Raw genomic sequence first — 17,644 nt, forward strand, 5'->3', positions numbered from 1 at the left:
GGGGAAGCAGTGCTTGTGTCGATACAGAAAACCAATTTTTATTTTTGTCCTTTTACCAATATAATCAATGTGCATGACGTATGAGAAGAACTTAATGAATATGTCTGCTAAGTTTGTCTCGGGATAAATTAGCGAAACATAGTTTCAATCAACTGTTGACAACTGTCAGAGGGAAACAACTGGAAAAGACATTCTTGGTTCTTTCGGTAAAGTCACGTAGAAGGGAAACAATAAAAAAAATTGTTTTACATTTTTATTATTTTATTGTTTCCCTTCTACGTGACTTTACCGAAAGAACCAAAAATATAAATCCATGCAGTCACGAAAGCTTTAAATAAAAATTTAACTGGAAAACACGTCAAAATGTGTGTGAACCCGTATCAACTGCTGAAAGTGTATCCGTAATCAAATTGATGAGACAAAGCGGTGGACGAGAGCACGGTTGAGTGCTCTTGATGGAAAACGGAACTTAATTATGCAAAGTAGCATACCAACAACGTGCCTCAAAATGAATGTTTTTAATCAAGTGCGCATCGTGCCTATAGGGGGACGTGGTTAAATAACACGGTCATTATCAACACCAACAAAACACGATGCACAAAAGCTGATAAGTGAACAATGAAGCCTACAAACCCCCACCAGGTGTGTAGGCTTGCCAATACTGCCATCTGGGGAAAAATCCCACTGACAACTGGCAAACAAAAAAACCCAACGTCAACTCCGTAACATGCCAATGACTCCAAGTGCCCGCCACGCGAATTTACATTTGACCACACAGACTGTTAAAGAGTCTTCATGAGGTGCAGTGGCCGGTAAACGAGGAACGCCGAGTGCCCCCATGATCTTTCAGAATAAGAGATATAAATGGCCCAAAAAGGCGTCTCAAAGTAAAAGTACATCAACCACCATGTCCCCTCGCGCGAAGAAGTGTAATTACAGGGTGACACCTGCCGGCCTGGCGGAGTAATTACGGTTATGACTTTCATTACATAATTCCTTATTATAAGGGGGGGCATATCTGGGGTAAAGGTAAAAGGCAGAATTAGTCGAGAAGCTCCAGGAACCAGCCCGAAGGTTCTGGAAAGGGGGCGTGGCCAGAGGTGGAGCTTGGCCACGCCGGGCAGATATCAGGGGGACCGAACCAGAGGTTCGGGGCTGTTGCGAGTCCTGGGTCCTGGCTGCGTTGCTGCTCATCGTCGTCTCTTCATCTCCGACCACGTGGCTGATCTTCTAGAAGACTCCCTCCATCACCGTCGCTGCGCTGGTCGAACAGCTTGCGTAGCGAAGCCGGAGATGGGGCTACGTGTTAGGATCGCCTATGTGTAGCTGCGTTACACAATGCATCGCCCAGTGTGCTTTTGATAAATAAGAAGCCTTCTACTAAACGTGTCTCAGAAACCGAGAAGTGTGGGGAAATAAGCACCCAAAATGACTTTAACTGATTGTTACAACGCAAGAGGGTGAAATTTGACAACGGCTTGGGGGAGGAAGGCCTTCATCCAGCAGTGGATAAATCACGAGTGACGATGATGATGATGATGAAGCACTATTACTGGTAGGAACCTCCTGGTTACACCAGCCCACAGGGGATAATTGTGTCTGTCCGTCCGTCCGTCGTGCATACAGAATGGGAGGGGTGGGGCTGGGTGAAGAGGGGAGGGTGTGGAGGGGCTGGGTGGGGAGGGTGGGGAGGGGCTGGGTGGGAGGGGTGGGGCTGGGTGGGGCTGGGTGGGGAGGGGCTGGTCACCCCGTGGTGCCCTTATAAAACTCAACGTTTAACCTACTCATGCCGGCTTGTGCCCGCCCTCACAGTCGGGCATGTTTGCGGAATACACCACGCCGCCGTTGACCCTGGCCATTGACCGAGCAACCCAACGTTCCTACCAGCTCCCTCTGCAGGAATGTGTTTTATACCGCGGTTGATCGCCAACCCCAGAAGTAAACACACTTGAAGTGAAAGCAACGGATACAAATAAATAAAACACACAGGAGCCACGCCGTGGATAAAATCCAGACGATTTAAAAAAAAAACATTGGAATGGGTTAGCAGAGTAAAATTAATGACATCGCTTTGGTGGTGCATTTACACTTTTCGCTATCTTCTGATCCCTCATCGTTCCGCATTCAAGCACGAATAACTTGTATATATAGTAAGCAACAAATGACTCCACACATTTGGAACTCTTTTAATTGCAGCATCGCCTCAAGCCTCTGTGGTTACTATGAAAACATAGCAGCAGGACCCACAACAGACCGGCAATGCACAGGCCGCTTCCAGCTTCCAGCTGAGCGAGCTCCTGCACTGCCATACGAAGCCCACCTGAACGACCGATTAGTTGCGCAGCCTTGGGTTGCATGCAATTGCATCGCTTTTACGTGGAAGTCTTTGTGACCAGTTGCAAGCAATTGGCCAACCGGTTTCTTACAGCAGAGACTCTACTTTCAAGAGATCTGCTCAAGCGATGTGTGAGTGAAGTATATTTCACCATGTGCTGCACATTTGCAAACTGTGATTGGCTGTTATCATCGTGAATTATAGCTGCCCGATGTCCTCGTTGCGAAACAACTCGTTCAGGTGTGGGCAAAGCAGTCGGTGGCGATTCGGTTTCACGAAATCCGAGAGAGATGTCTCCGCAACTGCATGGCCCATTTTTACTCGAGGCATATTTAATCGTTAGTAACAAGCAAAATTACTCTTTGGTTCTTTCGGTAAAGTCACGTAGAAAGAAAATAAAAAAAAAACAAGCAAAATGGTAAGCGTTAAGCTGATTTTGGTCAGTTTTAATTATGCCCACGGTCAGTAATAAAATAAATGTGACTGTAGCTCTGTATTGAACTACATAACTGTTTTAATGGTTGCTCTATCCTCGAACACTGCCGTATACAGTACTTACACGAATATATGACGGAGCCCTATAAAAAGTGTATGGTCACTGTGAATATTTCATTAAAATTGGCCTTGAATAAAAATGACTATGTGATAGCTTTAAGTCGAGCAGATACAGTACTTCTGTCCCTCTAGCACTTGGTTGCTGATAATTCTGTATGTTCGTGTTGTCGGATAATCAAGACCTTAATTCAAAAGGCCAGCAGCTAAATGAATAATAATTATTTATTAAACAGCTTTAGAGAAATCACTTGCTTTAAACACAGTACTGAAACAGAGTTACATATTTTTTATTCAGTATACTTGAATTGCTTTCTAAACGTAGCGCATTTTTTTAACAAAAATCCATGCTTCTTTTTCATTTAAATGCAAGAGAATTAACTTTTTTTTAGATGACCATAGCACCAAAAAGTACGAAAATTTCGCTCCTTAAGTGATTTTTTTTCACAATGAACACAATTTTGAAACAGTGTATGTTCAAACACAAGAAAATTGACAATTCCGTGTTCAGACGCACCAACTCACACTGATGCATCAAGACCAGCCACGTGGGATCACAGTGACTTCGCTGCGATTCGTGGCCCCGAGTGGAGGAGGCAACGGGGTGCGCCTCTGGTTTACAGTCTCGAGTTATAATGCGTGCAGGTGGAATGGCTGAGAAAGTGGAGTGTGCTTGCAGCGATTGCATCGGCGCCGGTTATAACGCGTGCAGGTGGAATGGCTGAGAAAGTGGAGTGTGCTTGCAGCGATTGCATCGGCGCCGGTCATAACGCGTGCAGGTGGAATGGCTGAGAAAGTGGAGTGTGCTGGCAGTGAATGCATCGGCGCCGATTATAACGCGTGCAGGTGGAATGGCTGAAAATAATCAAATGAAAATAACTAAATTAAATCACAGTGATTTTATTTATTATTTTCATTATTTTTTTCATCTACGTGACTTTACCGAAAGAACCAAAGAATACGGAAATAATATATATTACATGCGCAATTCCACGAATATATTGTCAGCCTTAGAATCCATTTTAACCCATTTATTTTTACACGCCGAGTCAGCAAGATCGCTACACTCGATGAGTGCTGCCCTCAAGACGGTCTTATTTTTAACAGGCACTCTTTAAACACAAGAGCGTTTCCATCTAAACATCACTGGGTGTCGTTATTTGTGTTCTCGCCCCCGCAGGTGATAACCGATGTATAACCAGCAAAGCCTTTGGTCTTCGCGGTGTTTGCATTCAACACGCGCGCTAGCCTCTCTGTCAGGGCATGGAATAACAAATCCCCAAAGTGGGGCACGCGGGGTCATTTGTATCTGAGATCTGTAGCTCTGAGCGGTGCAGGGCCCTCAAATGGCTGCACCGGTATTCGCTTGCAGCGTAGAATGAGCAGCTGCCAGCGCGTGAGATTATCGTGCAATCGTCGTGATTAAGCGTCCGATCGATGCGAGCGTGAATGCGTGATCCGGACGGCAGTAGTCTCCCGACTTATTTTTTGCGGCTTAAAAGGCACTTACAAAAAGACTGAGGAAAGGAGGAGGTGGTCGAATGCTCCCTTTGCATTTATTTTGCGAGAATAACAAAGAGTGATGGGACGATTGTCCTCTGGCATCCTCCCCCCCCAGCATCGGGCTTAACAACTCGGACGATGACGCACACACGGGAAACCTCACACCGCTCACGACGGCGTTCGCTCGTTTTAAGAAGAACCGGCGTGGACTTCCAAACTCCACCGGCGCAGAGTGTGCACCACAAAGTACGAGCTCGACGAGAATTCACTTCCTTAAACAGTCTGTGCAATATATACCGTTGGCTTTAAAAAGAGAAAACAACTAAACGCGCACACAACTATCGACAGCACGGGCGTCTAACGCGTCTCAATTATTACAAATATAGCACCTTGACATTGTTCACACACGGCCCCCGCCCCCCCTCTTCCCTCCCCCCCCTCCTCCCCCCCCACGCCAACGCTCCCACTCATGCAATATATCTCGTGTGCGAATGTCGAGCGTAAAAATGTACATCAGTTCACCAAGTTCATTCATCTGACCAACGATTCAATCGATAATTTACTGACAATGTATACGTATATATAAAACATACAATTTTGAATTAAAAAATACTCTGGACAATGGCACTACACCGACTTGTGAAAATATTGGAGTATCTTAAAAAAAACGTTGTTTGTACCGTATAACATGTTTTCGTCGCATTTATATTCTGAACAGTAAAATTGCATAAGCATAAACCGAAATATGCAGAATTCCCGAATGTACCGTATACCGGTTGTCTGTTTTGGACGTTCCCCCGTTAAATTTCTCAAACCATCTTAAAATCACAAATGAGTGGAACGTGACCATGGAATGATAACACAGCCTTGGCGTCATTTCACCAGGCACGCGGTAATACCCCCCCCCCCCCGTTCCCTCCGTAGTGACCTGTCCGTCACAACTTAAGCGAGGGCCGGTGAAGGAGGCACTGACCAGTCCGGCCCTTTGTTCGATAGCACTCCCTGCTGGCACGGGATGGACCGTGAGCTCGCACGAGTGAACGCGCTTCGCTGACCGAACGAGGAATCCTCCCTGTGGCACGAGGCCAAATTTCAGCCCGGATGCGATTTGTCTTATATTTGTATCTGAGAAAATGCCGTCAAAACACCCAGGCACGGCGTGTGCTGTCGTACGGATATAAAGTGCCTGCATTACTCAATTTATTGCGGTAGATTTTAAGATTATTTTCTTCGTTTTATTGTGGCCTCTAAAACCTCACGTTGATATTTTCCCTCTCCTATCAACACAACATTGAACACAAAGGCTGTAAAATTGCCCAGTGTGTGCCAGTTCTCAAAACGTTTCTTTTGTACCAACAGTTAAATGAAAACATCATATAACAGCTCTCTAAAATTAATCATACATCATATATGAACACTGTTTTATGAATGGCTTCTCCCATGCAGCTAATTCTTTGGTAGTTTTCTCAAGAAGAGACGATGGCGAGGCTGACATAGGCAGGGTGAAATTAGTACTTAGGATTGTGGAAAGTGCGGGTGTAAGTGGTACCATCACATAATAACAATGATTCATTATTGAGTATTAGATTTGGCCATATAATGGATAATCCAGGAATTTCCTAATTGCGAAACTTGTTTGTGAAAATAGTTTTTCAACTTACAGGTGAGCTAAAATAATAATAATTGGCAAGTTAAACAATAGCACACATGCCGATTGCATTTATTTTGGCTATATCGGATGGTGAAGGGTCTTAACGATGGAAATTTGGTCACATCATGAAGTGCCTGAACCCAGAAATTAATTATGAATTCTAATATTGCCAGCAGAGAAAAAAACCTCACGTGTCAAATCATAATAATGTGAAAAAAATACCCCTGAAAGAAAAGGCACGCTCCATTACGTCCTTGCTTCAAGCTGACTGTGGAGCATACCATTGTCGAAGAACGCTTGCTTCTGGGAAACTCCCACCCTAGACACTGGCTCAAGCGCTGGAGACAAAAGATCAACGGGAGAGAGCGATAGGGAATATCTCCCTCCGACTTGAGATAGTGGGCAAGAAGCCAAATGCTTAAATGTTTTACTCAGTAAAATGCATTTTTGCTATTATCATAATCAAATAATGTCTGTCCTGTAAAATGTATATCCATCGTACATACAACCAGTTTTTAAGAATGTTAAAACAAAACAAAGTAGCTCGGTTGAGAGAATGTAGCCATGGGGATGGGGAAAAACAAACCAGATTCTGACTCAGGCATTAAACTGTGTTGTTTCTGTGCCCTATCCTCTCAGCTATAGGACAGGCACCGATTTTTTTCCAACTCAACATTTATGGCATTCCCTAAGCCCTGCCGTTAGCCCCCCTCCCCACCCCTGACTCCATCCCACTCCCCCTTCGCCCATCCTCATGATCATGGAGTCAGTTCGGCAGCCCCCCCTCCCCACCACGCACTGCCCTCTACTAGTGAAGCGGTGGCATTGCCCATGACTGGAAGCGTGGGTCCCATCACGGTGGGGGTGAGTGAGCTGTCCTCCTTAGAGGCCCCCCAGCCCTGAGCAGGAGGTGTGGGCAGGGGTCAGCGGCTGCCCCCTGCGTGATGAGCCCCTGGTGCCTCATCACGGCGCTGCCAGCAGGCTGCCCACGCAGCCGTCCAGCGAAGCGTCCAGCTTCTCCACGTAGTTGTGCAGGTCCTCCACGTGCTCCTCGCCAGGTCTGCACGCACCGCACGCACCGCACGCACCGCACGCACGGTCATTTTTGCACCTTGAGGGGAACGGTGGTGGCGGAGGTTTGGGTTGTTGGTCGGAGTGCTGGTGGCGAGATGTTAACTACCTCGCCTGGTATACAGGAGGTTGTGTAGTTTGTGTGTTCTCCCCGTGGTCACGTGGATTTTTCTCAAGGTCCCCCGGTTTTCCCTCCACATTTAGAAACATAAATTTTAGAGTATTTGGCTGCTATACATTTCCACGTGATAAGCCACTTCGCTGAGCTATCATTTGTGGCCAGGAGGTCTCTTCTGAAAAAGAACTGCATAGCTCAGTGGGCCGTATCCGGTAGAGTTTATCTCATCGGTTTCGATGGCACAGTGGTCAGTGGGCTGCGGTATGAACCCAGCGAACCGAGTTCAATTCTCGCTCGTGGTGAACATCGATGACGATTGCCTGAAGCAGTCCTGGGGCCTCCCCGAAGGTCGACGCAGCCTCAAATGACTGCTTGGTGCCATGTGTAAGCATCGTCTTGGTGCTGGTGGTGGTGTGGGTGGTGTTTGGATTCTTGTTGCTGTTGGTGGTAGTGGTGATGCCGATAATGTTAAGTGATGGTGGTGGCGGTGGTAGTGAAGTTGATGCTGAGGCACTTAACCTCACTTATTTTAATTTTAATTGCCTTTAAACATCCTTTTTGAATGGGCCGCGTGCCCGTGGATGCCCTGGGACTTGTTGGTGTTCCCCCGGCTGCCCCAGCTTTCCCTGAGGCTCATTGTTGTTGGTGCTGGCCCATGGTTGCTTTATTCAGGGTTGTGCCCAAGTGCTACTCTCTATAACCTGACTGCCAATCCCCCTTCCACCCGAATGCAGTTGTATTCATTTGCATGAAGTATCTTGAGATGTGATTGCCCCTTGATGCTATACGAATCGAAGTTGTTGTTTGTTGTTGCCAGTGCCGCTCGTGTACCGGCGGACGTAGACGTTGGCGATGCAGCCGTTGAACCTGGAGGCGGAGGCCTCAGCATAGCCGCCCAGGAAGTAGAGCTGCCCAGGGGCCTGGCGGCTCGCCCGCCTTCTCCGCACCATCTCCGTGTCCGGCTCGTACTTGTTGTCGACCGCCATTCGAACCCTGTTCACCCAGCCACGTCGAGGACCCCGTGCAAGCAAACACACACGCGCACACACGTGAACACTCGGCATCTGCGGCAGTGTGGAACGCTCTTCCTTTCGATATTCGGAAGCCGCCGGAGCTATGCAACTTTTATTCATCTTGATTGAAAACGCATTTATTTTTAACTGCTTTTTGTGTTTAGTTTTTTGTCCTTCCCCCGCACCTCCGATTAGCACGGTTGTCTACGTGCCAAAGAGGTTCAACAGACAAGCATACAAGTGCCCTGGTACACAGTTTGCAGATGCTGTTTGTTGACTCTCTGTTGACTTGTGTCAGTTTGTTAAAACATTGCACAAACATTCCAACCCCGTGATAAATTAAACAAATCGCTACATTTGGCTGCAACCTTCACAATCACAAACATTTCAAGCCCACATGTCACTGATAGCAGACAAAGGAAAAGTTAAAGGTGCACACCTGCAATTTACCACTGATGCCACTGCTGCCAGAATGGCCTCCACTAGGGGGGTGCTACAGACCCCTCGTCATGGAACTTTGGCAAGACCTTTTCGAAGATGTGGGCGCACCCACACTTCACCCCACCGCACATGACCCGCCAATCGACTAACTGCGGCGCACCCATTCATACCGCAGCGCGGACAGAAGGCAGCAGAGGAAATGTAATAAACCTGTACCATTGTTTCAACGGCCCTGCCACGAAATTGAACCAGTTGCCTCTGGGTTGCTAGTCCAGTGCGTTAACCATTATTCCACCGCAGCATCTGTGGCCGTCTATTCTGGTGACAGGGAATCAGGTGAAAGCAACGAATTGGGGGTCACTCACGTGTTGCCTTGGCGTGTGACTTTGACATAGTGGGGCAGGCCATCGTTAAACCCATTGGTGAGACTCCGTATGGTGATGGTGCCGAGCTTCAGCTGCACTTTGCCTGTTTCCACCATGGAGATCTGCAGGTCCTGCTCAACACGATAATAATAAGCACAACGATATAAATCAGTACGTTTGGAATTAAAACGGTGCCATGATTCACAGACAAAAAGTCTGCCAACAGAGGGTGACATTACTGTGTAGTTTAACTCAATGAAGAAATGTGCAAGGAATTTTCCATCCGTGGCAACATTTGGACCGTGACATCGGCACACATGGCCAACTCTTTTCTGAATAATGTCGAGGGATTTTTTTTCCTAGTCCACTGTTAATCAGGCGGCCGCATATTTACGGTTAATAAACCCGCAGTATTAACCAGGGCAGCCCTCACTGGACCTGAACCTAACTTTTGTGACAAGCAACAAACGCGCTTCATCTCGGCTTTGTTCGTGACAATTCGTATAAAATTTTCATTGTTGTGTAACTACCCTGGAACTCACGTCTCCCTAAAAAAAAACCAAAGACTTGTAGTCTCAAAGGGTTGTCATCATTATCATCATCGTTCATCAGCCGTGATCTATTCACTGCTGGATGAAGGCCTTCCTAAGTCGCCACCATCTCTCACAGCTACCGCGATGCAACAATCCAGCCGGCAACAACCTGCACGGGGAGCCAATTTCATCGCTCCGTCTCCCAACACGCGCTGCCCCCGCCTCATGGGTGACATAAAATAAACGAACGAAGAAGGAGTGAGCACGCGCGAAGTGGACTCACCCTGTCGGCAGAGCCCATCAGAAGGCCGGAGGGACTCGTGGTTTTGAACGTCAAGCCGCACTCAAAGTCGGTGGCATCGAAACCTTCGGGTTGGAATGACAGGTAACCTGCACCGGTGAAATCTGCACCACGGGAAACCTGCCGAGAAGAATCGGGAGAGGGCGCGCGTGCTGAGAATTAGCTTGGAGGCAGAACCTCATTGAGCTATAGTAGGTAGAGGATGGCACAAATAAATGAGAGTCTGCTTAATTATTTCAATATTCACGGGGGTCAGGAATGACCATTCACTTGGACGAGAGTGTAAAAAGATATTTGTAACGCGTCGCACAGCATTCACTCACTCTTAACCCAACAGCAGACAAGCGGGAAGGTAGCCAGCTGCGGTCCTATAACAAGTATTATGTTTTCAGTCATTTAATGAGTGTCTACATGTGTGAGGAAACCGGAGCACCTGGAGGTAACCCATGCATGCGACGAGGCAACACTCTATCCCGTACAGATGAAACAGTTGAAAATCCACATTTGCGGCACCGCATTCTCCCAGACAGCCAGGGTACGGCACGGCAATGCTCAGAGGAATGGAGATTCGTAACATTTGTGCATGAGCCGCCAACACTCAGCCGCCGCGTTCACAGTGCTGGAGCACAGCATAGCCACCGCCGCCGCCGCCGTCCGGCGAAATGACGGGGTGGCCAGGCTTGAGGGGGCAGCGCTCGCTCTCACCACGAAGTTGTCGTAGCAGCCGTAGATGATGCCCGACGTGGGGATGAGCTTGAGCGAAATAGCCGAGGTCATCACCTTCAGCGCCTTCATACAGCCCTTGTAGGACGTCTGCACCGGCAGGTGTTGCTTGATGCTGCGGATGGGGACAAGGCCGTACGGGACCGACGGTGAACAAACGCGGAGTACACCCGTCGCCGGGCCAGCGGACCGCCGCGCACCCGGTGCAACGTTTGCGCGTGGCGGCACCGTCAAATTCTATCGGCGCTCACAAATCGGACCTCGTCACGCGCAGTAGCGCGTTCTCAACCTCGCACTCAATCGTTCTCTTCTAAATCACGGTGAAGCCTTTTCCCGCATTTAAAGCGGTCTGCGCTTTACTTTTGCCCGTTAACCTATTTGCGGCATGGTTTAACCGTGTATTTTAACCGTGTATTTTTACCGTGTATTTTAACCGTGTATTTTAACCGTGTATTTTAACCGTGTATTTTAACCATGTATTTTTACCGTGTATTTTAACCGTGTATTTTAACCGTGTATTTTAACCGTGTATTTTAACCGTGTATTTTAACCGTGTATTTTTACCGTGTATTTTAACCGTGTATTTTTACCGTGTATTTTTACCGTGTATTTTAACCGTGTATTTTAACCGTGTATTTTAACCGTGTATTTTAACCGTGTATTTTTACCGTGTATTTTAACCGTGTATTTTAACCGTGTATTTTAACCGTGTATTTTTACCGTGTATTTTAACCGTGTATTTTTACCGTGTATTTTAACCGTGTATTTTTACCGTGTATTTTTACCGTGTATTTTAACCGTGTATTTTTACCGTGTATTTTTACCGTGTATTTTAACCGTTTATTTTAACCGTGTATTTTAACCGTGTATTTTAACCGTGTATTTTTACCGTGTATTTTTACCGTGTATTTTAACCGTGTATTTTTACCGTGTATTTTTACCGTGTATTTTAACCGTGTATTTTAACCGTGTATTTTAACCGTGTATTTTTACCGTGTATTTTTACCGTGTATTTTAACCGTGTATTTTTACCGTGTATTTTTACCGTGTATTTTAACCGTGTATTTTAACCGTGTATTTTTACCGTGTATTTTAACCGTGTATTTTTACCGTGTATTTTAACCGTGTATTTTTACCGTGTATTTTTACCGTGTATTTTAACCGTGTATTTTTACCGTGTATTTTTACCGTGTATTTTAACCGTGTATTTTAACCGTGTATTTTTACCGTGTATTTTAACCGTGTATTTTTACCGTGTATTTTAACCGTGTATTTTTACCGTGTATTTTTACCGTGTATTTTAACCGTGTATTTTTACCGTGTATTTTAACCGTGTATTTTAACCGTGTATTTTAACCGTGTATTTTAACCGTGTATTTTAACCGTGTATTTTAACCGTGTATTTTAACCGTGTATTTTTACCGTGTATTTTAACCGTGTATTTTAACCGTGTATTTTAACCGTGTATTTTAACCGTGTATTTTAACCGTGTATTTTAACCGTGTATTTTAACCGTGTATTTTAACCGTGTATTTTAACCGTGTATTTTTACCGTGTATTTTAACCGTGTATTTTAACCGTGTATTTTAACCGTGTATTTTAACCGTGTATTTTTACCGTGTATTTTTACCGTGTATTTTTACCGTGTATTTTTACCGTGTATTTTAACCGTGTATTTTAACCGTGTATTTTAACCGTGTATTTTAACCGTGTATTTTTACCGTGTATTTTAACCGTGTATTTTTACCGTGTATTTTTACACATATAGATGTTCACACACCTGCCTCAATCTCGGTCCCCTGGGGAGTCGGATACGTGACGTTGTACTGTACACGTACAGCCCTTCTTTGTCGATGAACTTCTGGCTGAGGGCCTTCCCATGCAGTGCGGGTCACGAGGGTTGTTTTTGACTGCTGTCCATCAAACACACCTCACGGGCAGGAACTCACCTGTCTGGGATTCGGCCCTTGGGAACCCCGCCGATGTAGGCGATGTTCCCCACCACGCTCCACAGGGACTGGATCTCCGGGCTGAAGACGTCGAAGAATAGCCGCTCAGACTTGGGCCCCACGTTGAGGGAAACTTTGCTGACCAACTGGTACACGTTGAGCTGGACCTGTAAAGGGGTGTGCAGCGCCCCGGGAGAGAAGGTGACGGAGCAGCCTGGGGTCACGCCCCACGCGACCTCCTCGCCCTCGTTATAACGAACCGCGCGCGCACGATGACGCTGCCGAGCGTACCCCGCCATTTACGCGTCGTCTCGTGTCGACCGCTACGTCCGCGTTACGTTACCCGCCGCGCGCCGCCCAAACGTTCGACCCTCGTTCGTCTTGCTCCCGTGCGACTGTCCGGGCGGCGTTCGCGATTCGCGACGCTGCCACCGGCGAGTGTGGACAAAAGCGAGCGGGCACGCAACGAGTTTCCCGTTGCGTGCCCGAATATCGGTAATGGTACACCGCACCGCATCTTGGACACTCGTACCGAATGCGCTTGTGCGTGTATCGTGTTTTCACCGTGCATTCCAATGGGAGACCTGTAACATGCGAAACTGAATCAGTGTTCTCAAATTGTCGTTACGCCTGATTTGGTCGAAAATTTTCTTCCACATCTGCAAGCGGTTTCTTATAATGAGGTGACACTGTATACACACTGCCACGTACACACAACCATTATCCGCTATTCCTATTCTCCGTGCACCTGCGTCAATCCACACTAGATCCAAACATCTCTGCTATGATTATTTTCCATGGGTAACATTTGTGAAGTCTGGATGAGTTAATGGATAACATTACTGTATATACATATTTGATAAGAATAATAACAATGACCTTATTCCAGTAAAGCCTCACCCCAGATTGAGTGGGATATTGTCATAATAATACCAATGTCTTTCGATCATCCACAAAGACTTACTGAGTCACTAGACTCTTTTTCATGAGGGTCCTGCATTTGGATGTTTTGCCAATTCCATTAACGAGTGTTCACTTCAAACCTGAGAACTCGGAGAAAACCCAGCACGCACGCAAGCAAGGGGATAACCCTCAAAGCTGTACGCACAACGATTCAATAATCTATTTTCTGTATTACCACATCTCCCACGGCCACCTAGCAGCCCAGCGGGTTTGGAAAGTTTCACAAATCCGCGTGATCCACCGACCCCAGCGTCCACCATGCCACACCACAGGCAACGTGCCACCATGTTCGGCTCGCGTTGTCCGGAGGCCGAGACGGTGAGACAAAGGCAGAAATGGATCGATCGCGCCGATAAAGGGAGTCGTCGGAAGACAAAAGAAGGCTTCGGAAGAGGCAAAAGATGGTGAAATATGGAGATCCATAAAAAAGAGGTAATAAATCGGTGACCTCCCCCGCCTTAAAGGTAGCCTGTCCCTAAGCGTGGCTTGTGGGCGTCTCCTCCCGCCTTCGGCAGGCAGGACGTTGGATCAGGTAATCGATTTCATAAAAAGTATTCGATCACAACTTTTCAACTTTTAGCCGGTTAGTTGATGAGAATCTTCCCCCCCCCCCCCTCGCAATGAGTATCACCGTACCGCGTAGTAGTCCTTCTGGTGGATCTTGATGACAGACGAATACTTGGGCACCACGGGGCCAGCGCCAAAGTCAAAGACGAAATGCAGCTGCCCGTTGTAGATGGACAGGCACATGAACTTGTTCTGAGAAAAGGCAGAAATAGGACGCAACACGAGTTAAATTCGTAACGCTCCGAGTCACCGTGTTGTTCGCTGCACGTGCAGAGCGTACCTACTTTGTTTCATAATGCGGCGGCTGCCACTTAATGCGGAGGTTTCATGGTTCGAAGCCCGTGGCCGCCCTGGTGAACACTCCGGGTCTGTCCTAGGGCCCTTGCTCTTTTCCCACTATATCTCACCTCTGGAAGCTGTCATTTCTTAATTTAACATTAACACCATCACTTCTTCACCGACGACACCCAGGTTTTCTTTTCCTTCACCACTGACCTTTCCTCCCGCATATCCGCCTGCTTAACGGCTGTCCAATCCTGGATGTCACGTAACTCCCTCTCCATGAATCCTTCTAATACTGAAATCCTTTTCTTTCCTTCTCCCCACTGCCATCTAATTCCCTCCCTTCTCCCTTACTCCTTCTGTCTCTTTTTCTCGCAACCTCGGGGTCACCTTCAACTCATCCCCCTCCCTCTCCAGCCACATCTATGCCACTACCCGCACTCGCTGCTTTCACCTTTTCAATGTTCGCAAAATCCGTCCCCCATCTCACTCTCTGCTGCTAAGCTCCTGGTTCACTCCCTTGTTTTCACTCATCTTGACAACTGCAATTCTCTCCTGCTCAGCCTGCCTGCCTATGCCCTTCACTCCAAAGGATACAAATTGCCTCGGCCCAGATAATTTTTAACCTCCCCCACAATTCCCACACTTCTGCTCTACTTTCCCTGGCTCCCTGTCTACTATCGCTGTCCGTTTAAAATTTTCACTCTCAAGTCTAAAAAATCCCTCCACGGTCTTGACCCACAATACCTTGCTTCTCTAGTCTCTCACTGGTCTCGCCCATCCCACCCTCTATGCTCTCCCAGTCTCTACCGTCCCTCCCTATGCCTCTTCCTCGCACTGTGCCCAGAACGTTGGGCCAACGTTGGGAAAACGTTGCATGCTTGCTGGGTGATTGCGAACCGGAGTGGTTGTTCGACAAAAAAGGGGCACGACACAATCTTCGCCTACGTCTTTCTCCATGAAGAGCAGGATGCCGTCATCCATCGACGTGCGGATGTCGAAGTCAAAGTTGTAGCGGCTGCCGCTGGAGTCCACTGGCGCCTCGGCGTACCCGGTGCCGTCGAAGTAGTACGTCTGTGGGTTCACTTCCGGCGAGTCCTTGTAGCTGTGGTGCGAGAGTGTGCGGTGTGGCGGCACAATGCATCATCGTCGTCGTCGTTGCTTAATATTCACACAGTGCCTCCCGCGCAATTCATCTCAAGGTGCACCGCGGCAGGGGACCCCCCCCCCCCCCCCCACCCAGTGGTAGCTGTCTCTGTGTGAGACAAGGTAAACGCAGCACCGGTCAGCCAGCAGGGTTCAGTCTGCCAGCCTACGGGGCGATGTTGCATGTTTACCAAACGAGCAGTTTATGAGTAATTAATCAAATTCGAACCGTGATGCCAGAAAACACGCATATATTGTTAACCAAGGCGGCCGATGTGCCCGAACCGCGAACCCCCTGTGTTCAGCGGTGAATGCGCCGTCGCTGGGCCACGTCACCGCCTGGAAGCACGCGCTTACAGATCGTTCACTCGGGCCTGGCATTAGGGGTGCGCGCCAGAGACGGCCGCCCAGACGGCAAAGCTGTCAGGGCACAGTCAGTCTATGAGTAGGGAGCAGTCTGTGTTTCGTGCCCAGTTTGACGGACACGTCACTAAGCCTGCAGTAAACAGGTAACGGCGCGAATATAAAGATCCCCTGTATAGCCTTAACAGATTGTTGGGCCAAGTGCTGTTCGCGAGCACCTATGAAGGCTGGCACGGCACACGAGGGGGTGGGTGGCCAGCATCACGCCTTTGGCTCCTGAGTGGCGATGTTTACACATCGTACCTGGTACTCATTTGAGGCTGAGTCGACCTAGAGGAGGCCCAGGACCGGTTCAGATAATCGTCACCGGTGTTGGCCATGAGTGGGAATTGAACTCGGGTCGCCGGGTTCGTAGCACAGCGTAGCGCTAACCGCGACACTGCCAAGTGGAACCACTTACCGCTTGGCTGGATTATCGGTGGCGGTGTTCATGAAGTACGTCTTCTCGAAGTTGTAGAGACTCGTTATGTTCTCGTTAATGGCGGCCAGCTCCAGGTTCCCCACAAAGTTCGGCAGAGACAGGGCCGCGGGCAGCTGCACAAAGGGAAAAAAATCATTCTCAGCCTTCGTTTGGAATATGTGCAGGCCACAGGCAATCGTTGACATAATTATGAGATCAATAATTTTTTTTAATGTAATTTGATTTAAAAATGTTTTTGTCTTTTGTTAAATTTTATTCTAGCTATGGTGCTGTCGGTGTTGTGCCATGAGCTGAAGAAGCATCAATTTTTAATGTTTCCAGAGCAGTAAATTACCCCATGTTAGAGAATGATCAGTGGAAGGTGATATCACAGAACTATGAATCGTCACTTCGCAATAACTACTCTTTGGGTCTTTTGGTAAAGTCACGTAGATAGAAAAATAATAATAAAAATCACGACGTTTCGATCGCAACACAAGCAATCGTCTTCAGGTGAAAAAATACAGCAGGCGGACTGCTGAAGCAGGAAGATATAGAGCGAGAAAACTGCTGCAGCCAGAGGTTCTAAACGTTTGAGATGGGTACAACCCAAGGGTAAGTGGGTGGGGCTAGACATGGAATTTGCAAGTAAATGTAAGATCGCAGAGCTAAGAATACCTAGGCCATTTTACTGCTAGAAATTAGCATGTCAATCTGTTAATGTAACCCCACCACTACGGTGCTGAAGAAGCCATTGTATGGCTAGAGATTAGCATGTCAATCTGTTAATGTAACCCCACTACTACGGTGTTAAAGAAGCCATTGTATGGCTCGAGATTAGCATGTCAATGTGTTAATGTAACCCCATGGTTACGGTGCTGAAGAAGCCATTGTATGGCTAGAGATTAGAGATTAGCATGTCAATGTGTTAATGTAACCCCATGACTACGGTGCTGAAGAAGCCATTGTATGGCTAGATATTAGCATGTCAATGTGTTAATGTAACCCCACGGCTACGGTGAAAGAAGCCATTGTATGGCTAGAGATTAGCATGTCAATCTGTTAATGTAACCCCACGGTTACGGTGCTGAAGAACCCATTGTATGGCTAGAGATTAGAGATTACCATGTCAATGTGTTAATGTAACCCCACGGTTACGGTGCTGAAGAAACCATTGTATGGCTAGAGATTAGAGATTAGCATGTCAATGTGTTAATGTAACCCCATGACTACGGTGCTGAAGAAGCCATTGTATAGCTAGATATTAGCATGTCAATCTGTTAATGTAACCCCACGGTTACGGTGCTG

At 47.3% G+C, this 17,644-nt stretch overlaps 1 protein-coding gene across 1 annotated transcript in view; it reads right to left on the reverse strand.

Moving 5' to 3' along the window:
• Window positions 1-5,623: 5,623 nt before the first annotated feature.
• Window positions 5,624-17,644, reverse strand: part of LOC116941690 (laminin subunit alpha-5-like) — a 98,107-nt gene continuing 86,086 nt past the window's right edge. The window contains exons 67-75 of the mRNA XM_076066701.1: window positions 16,337-16,470; window positions 15,316-15,472; window positions 14,155-14,277; window positions 12,556-12,722; window positions 10,589-10,721; window positions 9,866-10,003; window positions 9,050-9,180; window positions 8,062-8,223; window positions 5,624-7,101 (exon numbers count right to left, since the gene is read on the reverse strand). Of these exons, the coding sequence (XP_075922816.1) occupies window positions 7,005-7,101; window positions 8,062-8,223; window positions 9,050-9,180; window positions 9,866-10,003; window positions 10,589-10,721; window positions 12,556-12,722; window positions 14,155-14,277; window positions 15,316-15,472; window positions 16,337-16,470 (1,242 nt within the window). The 3' untranslated portion in view covers window positions 5,624-7,004. The remainder of the gene's footprint in view (window positions 7,102-8,061; window positions 8,224-9,049; window positions 9,181-9,865; window positions 10,004-10,588; window positions 10,722-12,555; window positions 12,723-14,154; window positions 14,278-15,315; window positions 15,473-16,336; window positions 16,471-17,644) is intronic.

Source organism: Petromyzon marinus, chromosome 12, assembly GCF_048934315.1.
Source record: "Petromyzon marinus isolate PM22_M1 ecotype Great Lakes invasive population chromosome 12, UKy_Petmar_22M1.pri1.0, whole genome shotgun sequence".
Classification (NCBI taxonomy): Eukaryota; Metazoa; Chordata; class Hyperoartia; order Petromyzontiformes; family Petromyzontidae; genus Petromyzon; species Petromyzon marinus.